This window comes from Microtus oregoni, unplaced genomic scaffold, assembly GCF_018167655.1.
Source record: "Microtus oregoni isolate MIOR12 unplaced genomic scaffold, Mior012 000003F_ref0000135, whole genome shotgun sequence".
Taxonomy (NCBI): domain Eukaryota; kingdom Metazoa; phylum Chordata; class Mammalia; order Rodentia; family Cricetidae; genus Microtus; species Microtus oregoni.
The window spans coordinates 6,339,438-6,353,015 of record NW_024543062.1 but is presented as its reverse complement, the minus strand read 5'-3'; the positions used below and the strand labels follow the sequence as shown (position 1 = coordinate 6,353,015).

The 13,578-nt window shown below is 54.2% G+C and overlaps 2 protein-coding genes across 3 annotated transcripts in view; both read right to left on the bottom strand.

Moving 5' to 3' along the window:
• Positions 1-78: 78 nt before the first annotated feature.
• Positions 79-6,790, bottom strand: LOC121446140 (insulin receptor substrate 1-like). The gene is made up of 3 exons (XM_041648556.1): positions 6,727-6,790; positions 2,113-3,339; positions 79-1,938 (listed from the first exon to the last, which is right to left on the bottom strand). The coding sequence occupies exons 2-3, from the start codon at positions 2,540-2,542 to the stop codon at positions 881-883; spliced, it is 1,488 nt and encodes a 495-aa protein (XP_041504490.1). The 5' UTR covers positions 2,543-3,339; positions 6,727-6,790; the 3' UTR covers positions 79-880.
• Agfg2 (ArfGAP with FG repeats 2) overlaps positions 6,768-13,578 on the bottom strand; it is a 39,546-nt gene continuing 32,735 nt past the window's right edge. For both annotated transcript variants that reach the window (XM_041648557.1, XM_041648558.1), the window contains 6 exons: positions 13,337-13,457; positions 13,073-13,155; positions 12,888-12,968; positions 11,564-11,692; positions 8,845-8,930; positions 6,768-8,266 (listed from right to left, as the gene is read on the bottom strand). In XM_041648557.1, the coding sequence (XP_041504491.1) occupies positions 8,213-8,266; positions 8,845-8,930; positions 11,564-11,692; positions 12,888-12,968; positions 13,073-13,155; positions 13,337-13,457 (554 nt within the window). In that variant the 3' untranslated portion in view covers positions 6,768-8,212. The remainder of the gene's footprint in view (positions 8,267-8,844; positions 8,931-11,563; positions 11,693-12,887; positions 12,969-13,072; positions 13,156-13,336; positions 13,458-13,578) is intronic.

Here is a 13,578-nt window from a genome sequence, read left to right as displayed (position 1 = left end):
ACACTTACTTGCCTGTCCTTCATGTCACCCACTACCTGGGGCAGGGAAATCCATCGAGCCAAGACAGTCAGGGTGCAGAGCACCTTTAATGGGTGATTGGGTCCACAGGATGTGACGGGCTGTGCTGTAGGAAGCAAGGACTTGGTTGGCTTGGTCAGGCCCAGGAACGGTCAGGGGAGCTTGACTGGCACCGCAGGAGGCTGGCTCAGGAGCCAGGTCACTGGGGAGTACAAACATGATCCCTGATGCTCCTATCACTTTTGAGCTGGGGCCCTAGGAGTAGCTATCTGACTTGAAAAAGTTGGGTAAGGATAACTTTGGGCTGGGGGGACACAGTGACATTTAGCTATCAACATCTAGGGGACAGGGCTGTCCAAATTGGGGTAGGGAATCCTCATTTCTGGTTTGGCCACAGCTAGCCTGAGACAGATAAGATCCGGGTTTCATCTGGGAAGGCCCAAAACTTCTTAAGGCTTTAGGGTTGTTTTTTTGGGTGGGGTGAGAGAGGTTCTAGAACTTTCTCTCTTAAAAGAATCTAAATTCGCCGGGCAGAAGTGGCTCACGCCTTTAATCCCAGTACTTGGGAAGCAGAGATGGCCAGATCTCTGTGAGTTCAAGCCAGCCTAGTCAACAGAACAAGTTCCAGGACAGGGTCCAAAGCTACAGAGAAACCCTGTCTCAAAAAAAAAAAATAATTTCTTGGGAGAACCTATTTCTGAGGGTTTGTAGGTAGTGTGTGGCTGGAAGTGGTGGCAGGCAAGGGGGCAGCATAGCACCTGACAGGGAACATGGTGGCCTTGGCCCCTTGCGGGAGCTGAGCTGTACACTAGCAACTTTTTCTCTTCTTTTTGTATCTTTCCTGACCATCTCCCAGAAGGTTCTAGAACTTGATGCTGGCATAGCTATGTGGACTCTCCCCAGGGGCAGCTCCAGGCACTTCCAGGGGAGGAACTAGGTCCAAGTCCACGTAGTTGAGGCAGTTGTCCAGGGACCCGGGCTTAGCACCGCTCATGCCTACACAGTCTGGGATGTACATGTAGTCCCCAGATACCTCTGAGAGCTGGGAAGAGCAAGTCGGAGCCTCTGTGGGTCTCCATCTGTCCCTAACGCTGCAGAGGGCACCTCGATGGCCCAGTTCAGGCTCCTTGGCCTTGAACTCGTAGTAAAAAGGCCCTGGTGAGAGTCTATTCATGGGCATGTACTCTGTGCTCTCACAATCCTGGAGCGATTTGCCAGGAGCTATCCTGGCAGGGATGGGGGGAAGGCCTGGGGGTGCCATCAACATGTAGTCACCAACCTCTCCTCCTGCCATGTGCATGTAGTCATCCCTGACTCCCATGGTGATGTAGTCCCCGCCCAGATCTAGCCCCTTGTAGGAGGGTGCGGGCCCCATCCTTCCCAAGGTTTTGAGGTAGTCCTGCTTTGCTCTCTCACCCGGGCTTCTTGGTTGCGCTGCAGAAGCGGGGGTTTCGTATGGTACCCGGGGAGGGGCTGCAGAAGCACTCTTCGGAGGATCTGCAGACGGTGGCTCATCCTTGCCACTGGCTGCACTGCTCCCCAACCTCTTCATGGCAGCCAGGACGGTCTCATGGATGTTTTGGGCTACCACTGCATCAGGCGCCTGCATCCACAGCTCCCCGGGACCCGTGGGCGCTGAGCGCCCGAGTTCCAGGAAGAAGAACGAGTCTGCATGGCCGCAGCGGCGCACACTGAGCAAGGATAGGCGCAGGGCCGGTGGTGGTGATGCCCGGCTGTCTCTGGAACCTTTGCTTCCTGGCTTCCGCAGGAGGCTTAGAGCCCCAGAACCCAGGCACAGGCGATAGGTGCCGCTGCTCAGGCCTGGTGCTCGCCCCAGTCCCTTGGACCGCAGTGTCACAGGCCAGACGTCCTGGAACGGGGCAAAGATCCAAGACTCAGGGGCCTCTTGGGGACTGAGACCTGGAGAGAATAGATAGGCAAGTCAGTGAGAGGCAGGGGTTGGGGTCACCGTGTCCCAAGAAACCAAGACGTGTGAAAAAAAAGCTCAAGATTTGAACCTTTGGTGATCTGGGGGAGACGAGTTTTAGATAAGCTAAGTCGGTAAACCCCTGCCCTACGTGTCCCAGGGCTCACCCATAGCAGTGGCAGCAGCTGCAGCGGCAGAGGCGCGCACCTCCAGCAGGGCGCTGTACCATGCTTGCTGCTCCGCTTCGCTGGCAGCCGCTACACCCAGGCTGCTGTCGCTGGTATAGACGACGATCAGGTGGCGTTGGCGGGCATCCGCACGCTTGCTGATAGTGCAGGCGCCTTCCAGACTCACGCTGCGCCGGGGTCGAGGTGGGCGGCAGCCGCTGGCGAGGAACTTCTTCTCGCTCTCGTAGCACTCCAGGCGCGGAGGGTCGGCGCGCAGAACGAAAAAGCGGCGGCGCTGGGACTTTTGCTTCCGCAGGTGGCCACAGAGCCGCACGTCGGGTGGGCAGGGCCAGGGAAATGGTGGGCCAAGGGACACGTCCGTGGACGCGGCCCCGGGGGAGACTGTAGGACCCGTACCTGCCGGATTCATCTCCAACCAAAGGCAATCAAGTGCCCTCGGAAGGACTGATTTGGATAGGTCTGGTCCCCTGAACCACCACCAGCTTGGGACGAGTAGCAGAGACCTGGGAGATGGCAACCGTTCTAGCTACCCTGCATCTCCCCACGCCCTCTCCCGACTTGAAGTGAGCAAGGAGCCTGTACTCAAGCGTCCCAGTGGCCAGTGACACCAGGACTCCTAGATCTAAGGAAGGCTGACCCAGCTGGGTCAGCCTCAGTTAGGTCAGCCTCCCTGTGAGAATCTCCACCCCTTCAAGTTAACCCTCCCACGCCCGAGTGCAGGAACTTGGGTTAGGGACTCATAGGCTAGAGTAGGAGTCCTGCACCGCTGGGACCAAACTTTCATAGGGGCGGGGAGTCGGGGGGTGTCTCCACCAATCAGCTGACTGGATATGGGGGTGGAGGAGTACCGCCAGGGGCAGCCTGGGGCAATCCCGAAAGCCAGAAAGCCAGGGTGCCTCAGCAGCTGTGGAGCAGTGATGGGACTGGTAATTAGAAGAACGGCTTAGCCGGTCATCCTGACAGCAGCCACCCGGCTCAGCCTCCACCCTTAGGTCCTCAGTGTCCCTCTCCATCCCACCCAGAGATGATTTTTGTGCCTTTGCTCCCGAGTTATTCAGGGAACTTGGCTGCAGAACACTGTGCAGAAGTTCTGACGCAGGTTCCTCGATGAGTTTGGGGCGACGGATGTCCCAGGATAGGGAACCTAGTAGACTGGTCCCCGGTCACGAGCTGTACCCTCCAGATTCCCATGCATCCAGGTAGCCACTGAGAGACACGGCAAAAGAGGAGATCGTTTCTCAGGGACACCTTCAAAGTGCCCCTGTGCTGCTGTGTACTCCAGGCATGCTGACCTGGGAGCTTCAAGGCTGGTTAGTGGTAGCCCTGGCTGTCCTGGAACTCGGTAGACTGGGCTAGTCTCGTACTCAGAGATGCACCTGCCTTTGCCTCCTGAGTGCTGGGATTAAAGGTGTGGACCACCACTGGTGACTAGTGGTCATCTATCTTGCTAATGGAGTACTGGGATTACAAGGCATGCCGTGATCCCCGCTCTTTATGTGGACTCTGAGGATCAAGCAGGCCATCAGGTTTGCACTGCAAGCATTCACCATCTGAGCTATGTCCCCAGCCCCTTGGATATTTTGTTTTTCTGGGGTTGGGAGCGGCATGGCGCATTTTGTCAATGCTTAGTTGACAAGTAGTGGTGCCTAAGCAGACATGGCGACCCCCTAATGCTGTGGCAATCAAAATCTCCATGAGGGAAGCTGCAGATCTGGAGAAAAGGCTAAGCTGCGGGACCCTGTTGGGGTACTTCGGGGAGGGGCTCCCTCAGGTAAGGCACCCATGTAACAAGTAAACAGAAGCAGGGGAACGCGGGTCTCTTTCTCAGGCTAGTCCAAGGGTGGCTCAAACAGAGGCCCATGCCCATTTGTAACCTGGGATAGTGGGGAGCTCACTTGCCCTGATCATGAAGCTGGGCCTTGTTAGGCACCTTTCCAAACACCATATTGACAGCAATTAGCCAATACCATCATCATACGTATGGGTATCTAATACCTGAGGCCTGCCCCAGGGGCTTCCCGGCCTGCCAGAGCCCCACCCAGGCAGGGCTGAAAGAAATGCCCAAAGTTCAGTTGGCAGGTCCTGGAAGATGGCCCTGTGTGTGGGTAAAGCATTTGTGCAGGTTTGAGACTTGAGCTGGGTCCTCAGGATGCCCTGAAAGCTGGACATGGTCACGCACAACTGTAACCCCAGAGCCCCCGAGTGGGACGCGCAGTGGGGATCGCAGCTCTCTAGCCAGTTAGCGAGCAGGACTCCATGGCAAAAGAAGGAGTCTCACTCCCTCAGGACTGAAGCTATCCAGGAAGGGTCTCTCCCTATCTTCTTCCTGATCCCTGAGCCTGGTCATCTCGCAAACATCTGTCCTTGTGAAATCACAGCTGCTGTCACAGGCGGCTCTAAACACTCTGTCACTCAGCCCTGGAGTGCTGGGTAAAAGATAAAGCAGGAAACAGCAGCCATCCAAGCACCCGGGGTGTAGACTAGCAAGAATAAAGGGACGGAAGCGGTGCCAGGTGACTTGGTCTGTTGGGTACCAGGGAAAGCCTGGCTTATCTCAGTTGTCATAGCAACAACTCCACTCTTGGTACTACTTAAGCACAATATTTTATAGTCTGAAACCCCAGCAACCCAGGAAGTGGCAAATTTAGGCCTTTGCTAGGTTGGAGGCACATGACGTCTATGGAAGACTTTTGTTAGCAGGGGTAGAAATCCATTTAGTAGGGGCTGTGGATGGTCCCTGTGAAGGCTTATTCTCTGGGTGTGTGTGTGGAGAGGAGTGGGGGTGGAGGGGTGGGGATGGGGGTACGGGACCAAGCTATACAGTGAGCTCCCTCAATCATCCTACCTTCTAGCTCTCACGCGGAGAAGACCCCTGAGGTTCAGCTTCTGCTTTGTTACCCACAGAGGCTGCCCATGGCTGACTGACAGACCTGAGCCAGAGGGCTGTCACTTGCATGGTATGGATAGAGATTGGCCAGGGCCCGTACAGAGAGGACATGGCCAGAGTGTATGAGCCAAATGCATTGTTCCAGTCTGTGTGTGATGTGTGCACGTGCGTGTGCACACACACGCACACACACCTGGATTCACAGCAGTCAGGTGAGGCTGTACGAAGGCAACACACCCCATCAGGGTGCGCCTCCGCTGTTTCTGCCATTGGTCTGGGGAGGTTAGATGGACGAGGGTGCTGGGCCCTTCCTTGCCAAGGACAGTGGTTCAGCCCCAGCCCATGCCCAGGAAATGTTTGAGGCTAACCCCCGGTAGATTCTCAGCCCAGTCATCCAGCCCTGCCCAGAACGCTGGCCAGGGTCCATGTCGGACAGGACAGGATGGAGGGATGGCAGCTAGGAGGTCCTGGGAGAAGGCACAGTGTGACTTTACACAGAGGGCAAATGGGGCCTCGCTTTAGGGCTTTTTAAAACTCAAGTGATCTGGAGCCAGAGCCGGGGAAGCCGGGTAAAATAAGCTTGGGACTCCTGGCTTCAGGCAGAATGAGGGGAAAGGGAAGCACCCGGAGACGTGGCTCTTTCAGGAGCGTGCTTGCCCAGCATGCGAGAAGCCTGGGCCTGATCCCGGGCACCTCATAAACCTGTGTGGTAAGTGTATCAGAAATCCAGTCATATTGGTTACCCAGTGAGTTTGACACCAGCCCAGGCTATGTAGCGAGTTCCAGGCAAGCCAGGGCTACACAGCAAGATCCTGGCTCAAAACCACCACCACCAGCAGCAGCAGCAAGAAGCAGGAGGGATAGCCTGGTATGGGTGGTGGTGGTGGTGGGGTACACACCAGGAACCTTAGCTCCCAAACACTAAGGATAGCCTAAGCTACACATGCTTGGTGCTGGTGGGGTAGGGTGATACTAAAGATGACCCCCCCCCCAAAAAAAAATCAGAAGGGAAACAGTAAATACAGAAAAATCTGGTACAAAGGCTAGGAGCCAGCTGGATGACCTCCCTCCTCCCCACTCCCAAGAGATGGAAGGAGGGAAGAGGCTAGGCTAGTAAGAAACTGTGAGGGACTGAATCTTGTTGCAAAGAGGGAAGGCCAAGCCTGGCTTAGCAAATAGCAGGAGCTAGAAATCTTTCCAGAAAAATCTATAAAGAAACTGATAACCTAATTCCACATCCCTTTGCCAGTCCCTGCGGAAGGCCCAGAGAAATCCTAAGAATGAACAGTTTAACGGGCCAGGAACTCTTGGCTGAGGTCTGCAGGGAGGGGCGGGCGCAGGCCTCCCGGGGTAAACAACAAGGCCAAGGCCTGGCTCTCTTCTCCGCTAGAGGCAGTATTTATCCCCTGCGAACACCTGGCTACCGACACCACAGCCCCAGGTAAGGAACTGCTGGAGGTGCCGAGGACACTCTGGGGTGGGGGTAGGGTCCTGTTTACTCACAAATCCATCTCCCTGTGGCGCCTGCCTCCCTGCCTACCCCGTGGCCGGCCACGGGGCTCCAACCCCAGATGGGGACCCTCACTCATCCCTGACTCTCGCTAGCAGAGGGTACACAGTTCAGCCTCTGGTAGCGGTCACATGTTTATCGGCCCAGGCGCTGCAGATCGGAAGAGCCAAGTCAAGGATCAGTCGTGTTGACTGACCTGTGTCCACTCCAGCTGGCACAAAGCAAGACACCGAGAGCCACTTTTTTTTTCTTCTTTCAAATGCAGACTTTTCCAACATTGCCTCCAAACAAGCTTTGGTGCAGATCTTTGGGAGCAGCGGGAGGAATGTGGAGGAAGAAAAGAACAAACGCCCCAGCCAATCACAGACCTTCCACTGGAAAAGCCTAGGCCTTGGGTACTCTTCATGTGTGTTTGTGTGTGTTGTGGAGAATGAGGACACTTGGTTGTCCTTCCTCTACCCCTTGGGCTCCAGGTTTTATTATCCAGGCACAGATGGGTTACTCTATTCCTCAAGTTTGCAGGAGAATCCTACTCTACCACTATGCTCTACCACTGAGCCACACCCCAGCCCCTCATTGGGGGATTCTAGGCAGGGGCTCTGCCACTGAGCCATACCCCAGCCCCTCACTGGGGGATTCTAGGCTTGACTCTATCACCCAACAATATCCTGAGCCCTCTTTTTTACTTCTTACCTTTTTGAGACAGTCTTGCTAAATTGCCCAGATCAGCCTTCAACTCACTCTCTAGCCCAGGCTAGCTATGAACTCATGATCCTCCTATCTTAGTCCCTCAAGTTCTAGGAGTACAGGCCCGCAGCAAGCCCAGCTCCATACCCGAGTTAAAGGGTTGTCTGGGAGAGGAAGAATGGCTGGGAGTCTATCTGTTTACATATGTGTGTGCATATATATATATATATGTATGTATATAATAGGCTATATTAGAAAATTCTCTATTTATAAATATAAAACACTGGTATCCAAACACGACAGGGCTAACTAAAGTGCTTGACAGGAGCCGGGCACGCGTGCTCTGTGGATAAAGCTCCCCGTCCTGAGTGCTAGCATAGGGGCTGCCTGGGAGGGAGGATGAGGGTGGAAAAAGAGGGTGTGGCTGAGCCAGGAAAACAAAAGGACTGGACACCAGAAGCTTCCCAGTTCCAGGACTGTCTGGAGGCTGTCAACACCAAGCCTCATCTTTACCCTACATTCCCGGCGCTGCTTCTATCTGGGAGAAGTGAGGCAGCTTTGGAAGCTGGGCCTGGAGCAGCAGCTCCCTGGGGCGGGGAAGGCTGCCATGGGGGCTGCGCCTGACTTCTCTCACTCCAGCCCAGGAGGGACAAGATAGAGACCCGTCTTCAGACTCAATAATTTGACAGAAATACCCACTGTGGGGCCTCCTGGCAAGGGTATCTTCGCTCCTTCTGGGCTCCTTCCTGGGTAGGTGACAGCGAGCAGGGAGGAAGCCTCTGGGCAGCAGGCCAGGAGGCCGCAGTCTGATTCATCCACAAGCCCCGTGTCAGCACCTCCCATTCCCAGGTCCCTAACCCTGCAAAGCAGGCCCAACCCCAGCCTCAGACCCACAGAGATGCCCCACAGGCAGATGGTCACCAGGGCTCTCAGGGGATGTCAGAGCCTCCTCCACAAAGGATGGGGGAGCCCCTTCTTCCCCCAAGGACACAGTGCTACAAGAATGGGTTTGTGGTTGGAGGTTTGGAGGCAAATGCTGAGGATCCAGTCTGGAAAGAAAGCAGAAGGTTAATAGGTTAGGAGGGGAGATTGTTGGAGGCCACAGAACAACTGTGCTTGAGGCTCACAGAGCAAGGAAGATGGGGGGGAGGGATGAGAAGGGAGGGGGACACAGAGGGGACCTGAGAGCTGGGTGTGGTGATGCGATGCACACCTGAAAACCCAGCACTCAGAAGGCGGAGGCAGGAGGATCATGAGTTCTAGGCTAGCCTGAGTTACAAACTGTGACTCGGTCTCAGACAAGGGAGGAGGGGTGTTGGCTCTAGGAGTAAAAGCGTTTGCTGTCAAGCATGGTGGCCTGAGCAGGAGTTTCCAGCACCCAAGAAGAAAGCTGGTGTGCCTGCAGCCTCAGTGCTCTGGGGACGGCGACAGGAGGCTTGCTGGCCGCAGGTCGGGCTGTCTGGGTCCAGAAAAGGAGGTGGTGGGCGATGGAGGACCCCTCAAGCCCTCCTCTGGCCTCTGTGAGTGCAAGGGAGAACACACATGCTTCACGGATGGCATCCTAGCTACGCCCCACGTTACAGCCTTCTGCAAAGCCGTGTCTCCGATGCCGCAGTGTGGTGCTCACCATGAAGGGATTAGTGGAGATCCCAGTCGCCTGGTTCAGAGGCCTCTGCCCCAGTTTGGAGGTTCCCAAGTCGCCAAAGGAAGAGCCTGGGAGGCAAGGATAATAATTTGGCTGAGTGTGTCTGTCACCTTCCTGGAGGGGAGCCACTTGCTACATCTCTAGTGAACACCCGGGGGGACCCTTCCCGAATTCTCGGGAGAAAAGTATGGAGCCATCAGGGGACACAGGCAGGTCTGTGGTTCATCTGGTCCCCCTACTGGTCAGAAGAGTCTCTGTGTGTACAGTTCAGGCGACACTCTACCTGCCCCGCAAGAAGTTTGTCTTCCTAAGGTTCAAGCAACTATGAACTGAAAAAATATCTTTAAAAATATTTATTTTGGCCAGGCGGTGGTGGTTCATGTCTTTAATCCTGACACTCAGGAAGCAGAGGCAGGCGATCTTTTAGTTCAAGGGCAGCCTGGTCTACAGAGTGAGTTCCAGGATAGTCAGGGCTGTGTAGAGTAGAAACCCTGTCTCAAAAAAACAAAACAAAAAACCAAAAAACCCACAAAAATAAAAAATACTATTTTTAAAATTTTTTAAATTTGTATTTATATGTGTGCGCATGCATGTGAAGGTGTTCGTGCCTGAATGGGTGTGCATGCGAGTGCACCTGGTTAAAAGCACACATTGCTCTTTCAGAGGCCCCAAATTGGGTTCCCAGCACCCACATTGGATAGTTCACAGATTATAACTTTAGCTCTCGGGCATCTGGTGCCTTTTTGTGGCCTTTGGGAATACCCACACGCAGATACACACATACATATAAATAAAAGTTCAATTTAAAAAATATGCCTCGGGTTGGAGAGATGGCTCAGCAGTTAAGAGCATTGCCTGCTCTTCTGAAGGTCCTGAGTTCAATTCCCAGCAACCACATGGTGGCTCACAACCATCTGTAACGAGGTCTGGTGCCCTCTTCAGGCATACATGCAGACAGAATATTGTATACATAATAAATAAATAAATATTTGACAAAAAATAAAAAAAAAATAAAAAAATAAAAAATATGCCTCTGGGGGGCTGGAGAGATGGCTCAGAGGTTAAGAGCATTGCCTGCTCTTCCAAAGGTCCTGAGTTCAATTCCCAGCAACGACATGGTGGCTCATAACCATCTTAATGGGGTCTGGTGCCCTCCTCTGGCCTGCAGGTATACACACAGACAGATGTTGTATACATAATAAATAATAAAAAATATGCCTCTGGACAATGGTGGCACCTGTGCCTTTAATCCCAGCACTTGGGAGGCAGAGGCAGGTGGATCTCTGTGAGTTCCAGGCCAGCCTGGTGTACAGAGCGAGTTCCAGGACAGCCAGGACAGCTACAGAGAGAGAAATCCTGTCTCAAACAAAAGCAAAACCAACCATACAAACATAAAATAAAGATAAAAATTACGTCTAACATGCATTGCCCCCCCCCCCCCAATTTCTTGTCAGCTCTTTAATACAGTTTAACTGCTATTTGCATGGCATTCTGTTGCACTAGATGATAAACAGCCAAACGGAGTGGCACACTCAGGCAACCCTAGCACCTGGCAGGCTGAGGTGGGACAATCATGAATTCAGTGGTAGCCTGGGCTACATACTGCAAACCAAAGAGGGCTGGTGAGGTAGCTCAGCTCAGCTCAGCTCAGCACCCAGTAGTAAAGGCTCTTGCTGCCAAACCTGAGGTCACTCCCCAGGATCCACATGGAGGAAGAGACCCGACTATCACAAAACTGTGTTGACCTTCATAGCAGTGCCGTGACATGTGCACCCCAACCCCCAAAGAAATGTTAATCAGAGTGAGTTCCAGGACAGCAGAGCTACAGAGAGAAGCCCTGTCTCGAAAACAAAACTACAACAAACCATAAAGCCAAGGCTGGAGAGATGGCTCTACAGTTAAGAACACAAAAAGACTGGGCAGTGGTGGCGCACGCCTTTAATCCCAGCACTCAGGGAGGCAGAGGCAGGCGGATGGATCTTTGTGAGTCTGAAGCCAGCCTGGTCTACAGCGTGAGTTCCAAGACAGTCAGAGAAATACAGAGAAACCTTGTTTCGAAAAGAAAAACAAACAAACAAACAAACAAAAAATAAAACCCCAAAACAAAACAACAAAAAGTATAAGAACACAGGCCCACTCTCCTAGAGGACCAGGGCTCAAATCCCAGTAGGTTGGTGAAGGCTGAACCCATTCACAGTTCCAGTGCAGGGGATCTGATGCCCTCTGCTGGCCTCTTCAGGCACGGCACGCCCACGCTACACAGACACGCAGGAAAAACAAAGTAAAATAATACAAAATAAAATTCCTCTTAAAAGAATATACATATGGAGAGGTGTGTGTATGTGTGTGTGAGCGCGGGGGCACACACGTGTAGATTCCTCCTTTTCTGTACTAGGAATGAAGCCTAGCTTCCTCGCTCACGCTAGGCAAGAGCTCTACCAGCGAGCTACACCCCTGCCCTCTTCAGTTCTCGAGATGGAGTCTAAGTGTCCAGTCAGGCCTTGAACTCGCCTTAGTCTCTTGGGTAGCTGGGTGTGCACACTGAGTGTTCAGGGCTTGTGTGGAAATGACACACCATTTACATCAGGAGCATCTGTGGGGTCCTGAGTGCCTGGACAGACCACACACATACTCAGGGGCTGTGCTGCCTGACGCCCGCTGGGAACCACAGGGGAGGGGGCTTCACACCCGGCCCTCTTACCGTTCTGCTGCTCAGTCAGTGCAGCCTGTGCGGGGAACATCGGGGCAGGAAAGGGGCTGGCGAATGCCCCGGTGGGTGGCACCGGCTGAAGGAGGCCAGGCCCAACACCGCTCATCCCGAAGCCAGGCCCTGTGGGGTGAGATGGGACACTCAGGCGACCTTTAGGCAGGTGAGATGACAACAGTTGCTTTTACCCCTAAACCCTTTCTGTGGGGAATGGGGTCACTTTTCCCACAGTGAAGGACCTTGGATGAATACACAAAGCAATTCAGTTTTACCCCTGAAAGCTTCCGACCCTGTGATCTCCCTGCACTCGGGGCTCCTGGCTTGGAGCCACACCAAACTGGGCCCCTTAAAAAGGACACAGACAAGGTGATCTGTGTCTTATCTCATTCATTCTCTCTGCCTCCCCCATTCCCCTCTCACGTAGCCCAAGCTGTCCACTGCGCACAGCCAGATGACCTTGAACTCCGACCTTTATTTCTACCTGTGCTGGGAGGACAGGCCTCTGTCACCACGCCCAGCCCCACTCTTTCATCCCTAATGTGGGCGTGGCACCCACCTCACGGGGCCACTGTGACCTCTAACGGATGTGGCACCCAGAATATATGTGACTCAGCTTTCCCTAGGTGGTTTCCTATCTTCCTGGCCCCAAGACTCCATCAAGCTAAGGGGGTCAGAGGAGTCTGAGGGACGCTCTAGAGGCTGTGGAGGGTAAGTGGGGAGGCACCACAAGGCCTTGCTCAGGACAGGGGATAAGGATCTCTGATTTCACTGTGGCTCTAGGGGCACTGATGGGAGACAGGGTGGATCCCCCAGGCATCCGGGCAGGGGCTGCAAACAAGAGCATCACGACATGGTCAGCCAATGGGAACTGAATGGGGAAAAGACATTCTTTCTTCCTCTTTCCTCCCTCTTCTCCACCCACCCTTTCCTTCTTTCTTGACTCTCCTTCCTTTTTTCTTTTTGGAGACTAGGTCTCACTATGTAGACCAGGGTGGCCTGGACTTTACTGTGCACCCCAGCCTGTCCTTGAACTTGTGATCCTTTTCCTTAGGCAGTATTAGAACTATGGGACTGGGGGGTGTGGGGGCACCACCATGTTGACCTGCATGAGTTTTCTGGGGAATTCTGTGTGTTATGACAGGGATGCTTCTGCTTTCAGATCACTAGGTGGCTTGGACCTGCAGATGGGTCTAGCCTGGGCTAGTGGACAGATGGGGTACGTGGGGGGAGTGGGCGACTGACTACTCCTTGGGTAGCAAGAGCCACAGGGTTAGGGGACTCTGCTCTCTGAAATGGTGGAAGGCAGCTCTGGACTTACCCGAGGCCAGGCCATTGGGCTGGAATGGGTTGGTAGAAGGCAGCTGGGGTTGGGCAGGGGTGGCGAAGGGGTTGGTGAAGGCTGCAGACAGCAGAGAGGTTGGAGAAAAAAAGATGGTCTGAGTTCTCTCAATCTTAGGGGTGCTTCTCCCACCCCCCTTCCGGGTCTCCACGGGTAGGACTCACCTCCAAAGGTGAGCGCTGCATTGCCACTAACGCCTGGCACAGACGACTGTAACGCAGGGACCTGGCTGGGTATCCCGAAAACACTGTGGCACAGGGAGAGAGGTGAGAATGGGCACTGTCCAGGAGAAACAGGGCAAGGGTGCCCGAGGAGGCAAGCCCACTGTGTTACCCCAGATCAGGCCGGGAAGCCAAGGGGAAAGACAAGCAGGCCATAAGGCGCTATCAGCCTGGGACAACGCCCCCAACCTTCACGTCTGGACCCACCTGCCAGGGAGACCTCCAGCTGCCACCCTGGGTCCCAGGAGGCCACCCACATCTGCGAGGCTGCTGGGCTGGGTGCCAGCCGCAAGAGGAGCAGCACCAAATGCAGACATCTGGCCGCTCCCTGGATGATGAGATAAAACAAGGAAGCCGGGGTGAGACCAGGGGCAAGGGGCAGAAGAGGAGATGGAGGTGAGGGGTGACTGTGGAGGGTGGAGAGATGATGGGTAAGGCACCCCCTGGAC

Bases quoted from the DNA above. Each gene is read 5' to 3' on its own strand.
- LOC121446140 (XM_041648556.1), bottom strand. From the start codon at position 2,542: ATGAATCCGGCAGGTACGGGTCCTACAGTCTCCCCCGGGGCCGCGTCC. The intron at 1,939-2,112 runs GTGAGCCCTGGG...TATTCTCTCCAG, and splicing joins AGCTGCTGCCACTGCTATGG to GTCTCAGTCCCCAAGAGGCC.